A 10,802-nucleotide genomic window follows, 5' to 3' on the forward strand; every position below is an offset into this window, starting at 1 on the left:
GACACAGTGACACGATTGATACGGCTCCTAAAGGGTGAGAACATTGGTAACTCGGTACCCCACTGTGCACCCTCTTTTTACCGCCCTCGTATGCACCAGGGGTACGTACGGCTCTTTACACATCGTTCGTTCTCTTTTTCTCTCTTTCGCTCCACATGTATCATTAAGCTGTTCACCCTCGTTTTCATTTGAGTCGCTCGGAGCTCACCCTTGGCACGAGAGAACGCGCGCTGTAGTCGTCGGCGACCACCCCTCGCAACGAACAAAAAAATAATATCGCGCTCGAATGAACCAACATTTTTCTCCATCGCACTTCATCCACGTGGCATAGCTCACCTTTCATTTAGAGCCGATCGTCCGCTAAAAATAGTTGAATAATAAATATTTCTCTACTCGAAATTTATATTTCTGCATTTTATTATTAATTCATATAAACGAGGTGCTAAAAATTATTTGTTTAAAATTAAATTATCTGTTTATAAGAGTATTCGTGCAAACGGTGCACTTTATGTGTTTCTATGATATAAATGTAACGAAATATTGCAATGATATTTTTATGAAACTATGAGATAAAATAAATTAATATCTTAAAATGTAGAGTTTTTATATCTGCGGTAGGCGAGTGTGGTGCGTCGTACGAAATGTCTAAAGTGGTGTGTTCTCTCGATTGTCTCAGGGTGGCGAAGACGCAGAGAATGCAACGGCCGCCACGAGCAGTCCGGTGGAGGAGAAATCAGCGGCGAGCAGTCCCTCAGCGGACGAGCAGGTAGTCGCACCGACAGCAGCAGCCACGGCCGAGCCGAAGGAAGAAGCTGCCGCAGCGTCGCCAACAGCAACCGCCGTAGCTGCTAGTCCGGTCGAGGAAAAGAAAAAGGAACCCACTCCCTCCGCCCTTACTCCCGTCCCGTCCGTCGAGGATAAGAAAGAGGAGGCGGTCGAAAAAGTCGAGGCCGAGAAAAAAGTAGTCGAGGTCAGTCAGTCAGCCGGTGGTCACTCCGTAGCGGACCCGGTAGAGATCCCCGTCTACCGAGTCCAACCAGTCGCGACGCCGTCTATCATTGAGAGGAAAGCCAGTGAGGACCTCCCATCCCTGCCTCCATCCAGTCCACCACCGACCCCCATAGATCCGTCGCCTTTGCAGCAGGCTCGGCAGGCCGCGGCGAACGCCACAGCCCTGGCCGAGGCGCTCAAGCTGCCTGCCGTGGCTGCCGATAAGGAGGAATCGACACCGCCGGCATCACCGGCACCACCGCCCGACATGTACCCGTCGTCTCGCGAGGATATTCTTCCCCAAGAGAACCGCGCAAATGAATCCATCACTACCGCTGTCGCGTCCCCCACATCACTTGATTCTTCTACCGACAACTTGCCCTCGACGGAAGCGACCTTTGTTCTCGCGGAAGTAGAGTGTCTGCCGGTGGTAGAGGCCGAGATCGAAGTTGAGACGTCTCAAGATATTGCGAAAAAAATTGGGAAGACGTTAGGGAGTAGTTGGGATAATAAGGAAGAAGTGTTAGAAGTAGATAGCGACATTGCGATGAAGGAGAAAGTATTTAAGTGCCAGAAAAGTGAGGCAAATTCGGCGAAAGAAACTCCATCACTTGCGATGGAATGTGATAAAAATACACAGAGTAAAGGTGCAGAGAAAGTTTCTGATATTGTTGCGGTGGGCAAAATTGTGAATGAGGCTTCACCGATCGTGGAGTGTCAAACAGAGAGCGAGATAAATAACTGTGAAGTTTCGATGAAGATAAATGTACTGTCTAACGTCGAACATATAGTCGAGGCTGAAACATTATCGTCGACTGAGATTGAAACAAAAGACGCCTATCCGGCAGTAAAACAATATTTATCGTCTGAAAATGTAGAGAATCTTTCAGATGAAACGCAGCACATAAAATCAATTGAGAAATTATCAGACTCGGATCTTCCTTCAATTGAAAAATGTGTGTCTGTTGATACAGAGAAATTATCAGAAGTTAGTTCTACACTCTTCGCAAAGTCGATCGAAAGCTCGTCAAGGGAATTAGAGCAGTCGTCAGTGGTAGAAGTTGTGGAACAATCGAGCGAAATACCGATCGAATACGAACACGATTATGCAAAGCTGAAAGAAATCAAGGAAGAAGAAGGAGTCCCATTGACAACTTCGCCGATTGAGTTATTTATAAATTCCGAGGAAGGTCCGCTGTCAGTTTCGGAGGATATTTTGGTAGAAGCCAGGCCTGCGTTGATCATTCCAGAAGATGACAGTGTAGAAGAGCTTACCGACACCACTGAATCCGTCAAGGTGATTCCCGAAACTGACGAAGAGAAACTGGAGATTGAGCTTGAATCGGACACTGCGTTGCCTACAGAAGAAACCTTGATTTCAGAAGAATTGGAGGATATGTTTGTTCCGGAAAACGCGACAGTTGAGCCATTAACTGAATTTGTCACGTCTGATATGAAAAATGAAATGGAAGCAGTCAGTGAAATTGAAGATATGCTGCCATGTCCGCCTGAAGATTTAACCGCATTTAGCCCTCAAACATTTGAGCTTCAAAATACAAGTGCAATTGAAACAGAACCAATTGTTAGCAAAAAAGAAAAACCTACCGCGGTATCTACTTCAGTCGTTGAGACAGAACCGTTTACGACATCCTCTTTGCAACTTGAGCAAACCGAGGAGATCAAAAGGTGTCTTCTTTCATCAAAGGATCGCATAACATCGCCAGAATTCTGTCCCTTAGATGATATAGAATCAATGCCGTCAGACGCTCCGACGTGTTCCCTTTCAGAAAAGCACTTGAGTGAACCTCAAACGCTAGCTCTCTCGCCCGAACCCGAAAGCGTACCTATCTCTTTGGAAGATCTACCACCGGCACCTGAAGACACGGGGACGCAGAGCTTAGATTCCTTCGATTATCCTTTACCACCGGAAGAACTCTCTTGTCCATTATTATTGATCCCTCCCGCGAACATGTCCGTAGCTGAATTACCACCAGCTCCCGTCGAGCACGCAGCCAACCCAAGAGACCCGACAGAGACACTCCTCACGCCGCCCTTAAGTCCTAACTTCCAACAGTCCAGTGTCACATCCGGCATCGCGACCGAAACCGCCACGAAAGATCGCTCACAAATTCCCTCATATGACGAAGACGACAGCAGCAATCGTGAACAATCGATGTTGCTGAGCGAACCGCTGACGATGTCATGTGATCAATCGAACATTGAGTTGAAGGAGAGACTGGCGACCGAGTGCGTAGCGAAGACCGAAAGCCAGGAAGAGGCCTTGTCGTGTCAGTTGTCGAACTCCATCCCGTCGACTGCCGCCAAGGAGCATCACCAGGTGACTAATATGCAACACAACCTCCTGGCATGAATGCAGCCGGCCAAAATTCTTTGGCGGGCGCCTCGTTCCACGTATATCTTCGTCGTACGGTTCGCACAGTACTGTCTCTGTGGTCTTATAGCCTGAAAATGAAAATACCGGCTCTCCCGATCTCCACTCTCTTTCCAGAATTCCTCCAATGCTCTCTGTTCAAAAATTATCGAACACGTATTTTGAACTCCAAAAACCTTCACTCCCTCATCTCTTTTTTTCATATCCAGCGCACAATCTCATCTTTCCGCTCCGTTCTCTCGACGAAGGGTAACATCGAGTGACAGGAGACTGACAGTCCGGGGGAGACCTTAAATAATTCTCGTTTCGAGAACAAAATTATACTTTGCTGTTTGGGTGTGTCGATGCACGACCGGAGCCGGTCAGTCCTCAGAGAATCCGCTAAATCCATTTTCCATCCCGATGCGTCCCCGTTGTGTTTCAACGCCTGAGGGTCTCGTTTCGTGTGCATCCTTCGTTCTGTCGAACGTGATTAACACAAGCCTTACTCTGCTATTCGATGTCCTCCGACGCTTCCGCCCAACTCTCCATTTTTTTAAAAGACCATATGTATATTACCATGACTACCTATTGCCACCTGTGTTGTTTGCCTCTTGGTTTTCTTGATAATATTAACACGACCTTTCATATGATTAAAATCAATGCGTTGCAGTAGAATACTTTTTATGACGCGGCGAATAGCAGATCATTCGCGCTGCCGCGTCAGTTGATGTCATTTCCGTAGATTTTGAATCTTTTCATATCGAACGCTCTCTTATACTAATAATAACATAGACGCTCGAATAAATTAGAGGTGCCTCTAGCGTGAATCTCATTGATAGACGTAAAAGCAGTTGATCTAATGATACGCGCGTGGTAGCTGGCGTTTTAGATATTTTTGATAGACGTGCTCATTAGAAGAGCTCAATACTTACTGTCGTGCTGTATTTGCATCTGTTGTATCGTAAGCATCTTGTACTTGCGCATGCCGAGTTTTCTTATCTGAGGGTTCGCCAGCGGGATTTTCAATTCTTTGCGCTGCCCGAAGCATGACGAAACGATTCTGCTGAGGCATTTTGTCGTATGCTGCGCTTCAAGCGAGGAGGTAATAGTCATCGCGATTGTCCAGGCGCACTAAAACACAGGCTAAATTTAGAAATACACTTTAACCTGTTTATATCAATATGTTTATATCAAAGATATTTTTAGTGTTAGTATGTTAGTGTAACAATTTATCTAGAAAATTCCGTTTCTATTGTAAATCACTGCATATTTTCTTACTTATTTATATGTTGTAAAGTGGAGTAACTTCGGCTCAAATTTTGATACCCAAACGACATACATGTAAAAATTGAGATATAAGACGTTTTAAGACATCTTATGTTTTTTAATTTTGGACATACATATATTTTTTAAAAATAGCTTTTTTTTTAATTTGAGCCAAAATTATCCCGAGGTCAAAGTTATCTCATTTTGAGGAGACAAAAATTCTACTTTGAGTTCTATTCCTAAATAATCTCAGGATATTTGCAATCTCCTACTTGAACCGCAACATAATCATCTCGTGATGATTCATTTATGATATTCGTTTAAATCTGATGATTCACAAGAAGGGAAGAAATATTGTTTTCTTTATAAACGAAATTCGGCAGAATCGGTATTACGTCTTCCTTTGTCCTCGTTACAGCATGCTGGGATTTGGACTTGAAGAAAAAAAGAAATGATGAATGAACGAATACATGACGATCACATAACGAAGAGACTTGTATTTTACAGAACGCTCCGGAAGTTGAGGCGCCAGTAGAAAACAACGTCACCCACGATGCTAGCACGACAGAGAGTGCCGATGAGGCTCCCAAAGTTGCACCACCGGCTGTCCCGACCGAAGCACCCGCCTCCCCGCCAACAGCACCGGCTATCACTGAGGACGTCGCTTCGGTCACCAAGGTATACATACTCATAAATATATATATATATATGGATATATATAATTTTCAGTCTAGCCATAGTCTGAAGATTATAATCACGTATACTACGTCCGTGCTATTATTAGCCTGGAGTGAGTCATTGTCGATGATGCACGGGATAGTATCGATCGACCGTTTCGAGAAGAGTCTCAACAACTCTCTTTATCATTTATTTGCTTTGTGACTGGACATTTTACTTATGTACATTTACGAAGTGCTTTAATGAGAAAGTTGAAGGATGATGACAATGAAATGAGAATATTATTGTTAAATTATACATTATGAAGAGTTAAAATACAGTAGTAGAATCTTTGTCTTGAAAAAAAATCTATATTAACAAATTCTCAATTCAATAATCATTAATATTTTGTCGATAATTAATAAAGCAATGAAGTATATAATAATATATCTTGACATGTAGTAATATATCTCTGATAATTATCAGATGAAAATTGATTAGACAGTTTAAATAATGAGTTGCTTATAAATTAGTATAATTTTGATATTTTTTATAAATGCATGATGATCGCCAAGAGATCATTTACGTTCGATGAGCATAAATGAATCTGAAGGTCATTATCAAGTATACTGACCGAGGAAGATTAATGAGCGAGGGGCCATCTGATCATTAATACTGCGATTGCACCTTTTTACAGTGACTAAGCAGTCATAAACGCCATTAATGCTTTTGTTCTCTTTTTCTCCAAAGGCTATCGAGGAGATCGACATAAGTGATAAAGCAGTCGCGGCGGCAGTGAACGAAGCTATCGAATGCAACACGAATGTAAGTATTCTTTTTTTTTTTTCATAAAATTTTTGCAACATCGATTCGCACTTAAATAGACAATTCATCTTTTTTTCTTTTTCAGGAAATCATCGCTGACGCGCACCACCAAAACAACATAAACGAATAAGCGCCACTAATCGAATTGTATTTTGGAAAGAAGAAAGTTCTTTTCTCTCGTTAAAACCAAAAAAGTATATTATATAGATATGTATATTTGGACCATTCCTGCAACAGAAAATAACGTTCTTTCGTTACGAGCAGCAAAAGGGGAAAACGGGGCGACGACGACGACGATGATGACGATAATAACGACGACCGCGGCATCGCGAGAGCATACAGACTCTATAGTAGGCCTATTAATTATTAGATGATGTTTAACAGCAGGGCAAACGAAAATACGTGCGTGAAAGTTTATGATCGTTTATTCAAGAACTATTATTACGTTCATGAGGTCATACATTACGTGAAACGTATTCTGGAGGAGGACACATAACGTTACGTGGCACGGTCTCTTTCACAGATTAAATGATGCTCGTTTTATTCCTTGTGGCGCGCGGGAAGGCTTTCAAGGCGTCGAAATTAAGCTTTCGGCTTGTGTCTAACCGCGAGTTACAATGATCGTCCCTGCTGTGTAGAAATTTTTTAAGTATCATTAACTGTTACTGAAGTAAAGTCTAATGCTCGAACATCGCGCGACGGACAAGCGATAAAAGCGATTGAGATCGTCAAGATGATAGGATCGTTCGTCGCGCATTCCAGAGGAAATACTCATTGGATGGCGCCCTCCCGTAATTACATAACTATTGTACTCTATGAGAGAGCGAAAGAGTGTGAACGAGAATGAAAGCGACAGAAAGAAAGAGAGAGCATGAAAGAGAATGAGAGAAAGAGAGAGAAAGAGAAAGCCGAAATATAGAGGAAGAAATCGAGAGGGCAGGCTGTGTGTGATATAGCGATTGACGGTGTGAAAGGGGAAAGAGAATGATAGTGCGCGGAAACGAGAGAGAGATGCGTCTTCGCCATGGTGAGAACAGGAAAAAGATGGAAATACACGAGCGAGAAAAGTGGAAGAAGGAAGCGGAAAAAGATTTACACGCGACAAAGTTTCGCACTCATATCGGCGACTTCGAGGGCACCCGGCACATTGTTTCGCTCGTATTTCCTTCGCGGTCCTTGGTTTTCCTTTTTCCGTTTACATCTGTACAATCGAGACGTTTTACGTTGTAACGAGGAACTGCACATTTTTAACATAATTTTGATAGGCGCGGGCACAAAGGCGCTGCGAGAACACGAGGAAAAACACATTATACACCAATACATGCAATGAGGGACATTTACACCGCGTATACGTACGTACCATGGAACATACGAGATAAAGTATATACAGTAAGTCGAAAAAAAAAACGAGATGTAAGTGATATATTAATCTAGACTATAGAGAGAATGCGTTTGTGTAAATTCGGCGTTTGTTCGAAACATTGCTACTTCTCCATACGAGAGAGAACACTTATGACGAAGCCTATCGTAATTTTTATGATAATCATTAAAAAGTATCGCCTAATTACAATTTACGAGACATGCACAATTTACCACTCCGGAACGGACCTCCGAACCTTTGTCAAGTTTTCATACGGATATTTCTACGTTTCTACGTTTATACGGATCTCCAGAAGTAAAAGAGTAATTATCTTACGAGAAGCTTTTTTTATTAAGATCGCGTAGCATAGATCATAAAGTTGTAAACGAGAAGCGCATTATACACGTGTGAGACGCTCCGATATCCGGTAATATCGCCGAGCGATAGAGAGGTAAAGGATCGAGTCTTCACTCGTGTCCGGCATTAATTTCTAAGCGATTACATACATATTTACGTATAAGGGCGGGAAAGAAGTAAAGTTAAAAGTTGTATAGTAAAACCATTCATTAAATATATCTGTCCGTAAAAATCTTTACAACGAAAAGAAAAAAAAAAAGATTCATTGTCTTCTTAATAGGATGACACGTTTTGGCGACGAGAGCGAACTTTTTATCGAAATTCTTCACGAGCGAATCGAGACTGATAATATCCGTGCACCCATACCATTTCTCTAGTGATTGTTATCACTCTGAGGCGCCGTCGAAGCAAACCTCGCTCGTTTATTTATTTTGCGCCGGAGACTACAAAATTGTGAATGAGATCTTTGAATCGAGACCGCCTCAGATGCGAAAATACAGTCTCCAGTATCTTCGATCAGCAATTATAATAGTAACTAAACTATTCTACATTTATCTATAACCTATAATAAACTGTGAAACAAAGTGTAACAACAGCGAGTATTTATTTCATCACGGAACCCGTGTCCTGCACAACTTATAATTAGTACGTGTTGTAATACATATATAAGAATTATATACATTTCTTTTTCTTTGTAAAAATATCAAAACTTATACTAGCTTTTCTAAACTGTTTATTATCGTATCTAACTCATCTTTATTCAATTCCAAATTTATGATACGCCGAGATCCCTTATCTTCTATTATGAGATCTAACTGCAGTAGAGATTCTCTTAACGAGGCAATTTTGCTCGAACCCATTACCAACTGTAAAGAAATGTAATGACATAAGCTAAGAATATAATCCATTGTAAGTAGATAGAATGATTATCAAGCATGATACCTTCAATCTCCAATCGTGATCAATCACGGTTGGCAATTTTCTTTTGTAATGTTCCCGCAATAAAGCGTCAGTCAATTGTTCCCTGCGTACTTTCAAGCAAGTAAGAATGTTTTGTTGCACTTGCTCGGGTAACTCATGGTATTCTTGTGGCATCTGGAAAATTCATTTTCCAATAAAATTTATTTGGAGTACAAAAGAGTTCAAATAGAATCATAGTAGATTTATAATTAAAATAAATTTTAAAAATTCTATAGGGACTTCTTTATACTCCAAGTAAATATGACATATGATACACAACAACAAAAGCAAAAGATGTTTTCCAGCAAGAGACAAGCTATTTTCTTTTTAGAAGATATAATTGACACGTCGTTCTTTGTTATTCAATAAATATAAAGATATTTGTGTTGATTGACATTCCTGAAAGGAAAATAGTCACATGGACTCAGTATAATAGAGTAATCATATACTTGTTTGTCAATGTTAAGGTCAAAGTCTCACTACAAATGCTTTGAAGCATTTGATTGCCTAATCAGAAAGAATTTATTAATTGACCAATCAAAAAATGCTTCAAAGCATGTAGCACCACGTTGATTGCTCCTTTCACCTGATTTCATCAATGTAAAATAAACTTTAATCTCATTTAACTTACTGTTTACTCTTTTTTTAATTCTTAAAAAAAGATAAAAAGAACTGGACTGAGATTAAAGTTAATCTTACAAGTCGACATTCTATCTCTCTTGACATTCAGTAAGTAACAAAAATAAAAAGACACTTATATCAACTTTATGTTAAGGAAAGTATCCTTAGTTTGATAACCAGTTTCTCAGCAGATATACCTTTTCCTCTATCATATAGAGAGAGGCAGGATTTCGTAATAACGATGATATCAGTTTGTAAACTCCTTCGTACTCCGCTCTGCTCCAATCCATGCTGTTGGCGAATTTGCAATATGATGGTCCTGGGCGACCGCAGATCTCGTCGACACAGGCATGCAACAGCTTAATACAAAATGAAATTGTTACACGACGTCAGACAAAACTAAGGACACACATTATTGTATTACCTCCTTTAAGACGTCATTCTTTTCCTCGCTAAAGAGACTAATGTATAGCGACTGAGTATTCTCCATCGTTCTTTTCAACGTGTGTTCCTCTTTCATCAATAGTGTCAATGTGAAGGCAGATTAAAATTTAAATTCTACAAAAAACTTATAATTGTACAAAATGTCATAATTATGTTGCATCTCGCTTTCCATTGACAGAAGATTCTTGTAATTAAATGCAAGAATACACTTGAGAGGATTTTTTAAGTACTTTTACTAGTTGATGATTTTATGTCTTTAACTTTTCCTTGAAATTACATGATACCCGAATGTTAAAACTGAATATGTTATAATTCTCAAATTATTTTTCCTAATTTTTTAATACAGTTTTAAATAATTTTGACTTCGTCCTAGTGGCCTTTCTTGATGAGTTCGAATAATCGCTGAAAATGCACTAGAGGTTTGAGGTTAGGAAGACGCTTTTGACATTTCGCCAGCAGCTCTCGTCATCTGTTGACGAATCTCGAAAATATGAAATGCACACAAATTTCCATCAGCTGATAAGTCAATTGGTTCTGAAAAAAACCGAATGATCATTTTCAAGTTTCTATCTGCAGTATCTACATATATAGAATCAATCGTACCGACTGAGTTGCGTAAACTCTACTTTTTCCCCGTTAGATGACACCACTAATCCTGCCGCACTGTCTCGATTTCAAACGGCAGTTACACCAGTTACCTTATTGTCATTAATTATCGCTAGACAAGCTAGACGTAATTCGCGTCAATTTCGCGGTATTTTTGCGAATGTATGGCTACGTAAGTTTTTGTCGCGATTCCTTCTGTCTTGTTCCCTTCAGATCTTTCTGCAGGTTTGACGACACATTTTGAGTTAAGGTATCCTCAGTCCTTTCCTTAATTAAATCTAGGCATAAAATTGCTCGACTATTCGCGTATGTATTTGTAGGTATATAAGTATATATATATAT

The 10,802-nt window shown here is 40.4% G+C and overlaps 2 protein-coding genes across 2 annotated transcripts in view; one reads left to right on the forward strand and one right to left on the reverse strand.

The window, feature by feature from the left end:
- Window positions 1-6,306, forward strand: part of LOC108693885 (nascent polypeptide-associated complex subunit alpha, muscle-specific form-like) — a 119,249-nt gene extending 112,943 nt beyond the window's left edge. The window contains exons 5-8 of the mRNA XM_018203065.1: window positions 677-3,328; window positions 5,138-5,308; window positions 6,038-6,112; window positions 6,198-6,306. Coding sequence (XP_018058554.1) covers window positions 677-3,328; window positions 5,138-5,308; window positions 6,038-6,112; window positions 6,198-6,242 — 2,943 coding nt within the window. The 3' untranslated portion in view covers window positions 6,243-6,306. The remainder of the gene's footprint in view (window positions 1-676; window positions 3,329-5,137; window positions 5,309-6,037; window positions 6,113-6,197) is intronic.
- A 2,110-nt stretch (window positions 6,307-8,416) lies between these two features.
- LOC108693884 (COMM domain-containing protein 8-like) lies at window positions 8,417-10,055 on the reverse strand. The gene is made up of 4 exons (XM_018203064.1): window positions 9,835-10,055; window positions 9,608-9,769; window positions 8,772-8,924; window positions 8,417-8,695 (listed from the first exon to the last, which is right to left on the reverse strand). Exons 1-4 carry the CDS (start codon window positions 9,928-9,930, stop codon window positions 8,540-8,542), a joined length of 567 nt encoding a protein of 188 aa, XP_018058553.1. The 5' UTR covers window positions 9,931-10,055; the 3' UTR covers window positions 8,417-8,539.
- Between the last annotated feature and the right edge of the window lie 747 nt (window positions 10,056-10,802).

The sequence above is a fragment of the Atta colombica genome, unplaced genomic scaffold (genome assembly GCF_001594045.1).
Source record: "Atta colombica isolate Treedump-2 unplaced genomic scaffold, Acol1.0 scaffold110, whole genome shotgun sequence".
NCBI classification, from domain to species: Eukaryota; Metazoa; Arthropoda; class Insecta; order Hymenoptera; family Formicidae; genus Atta; species Atta colombica.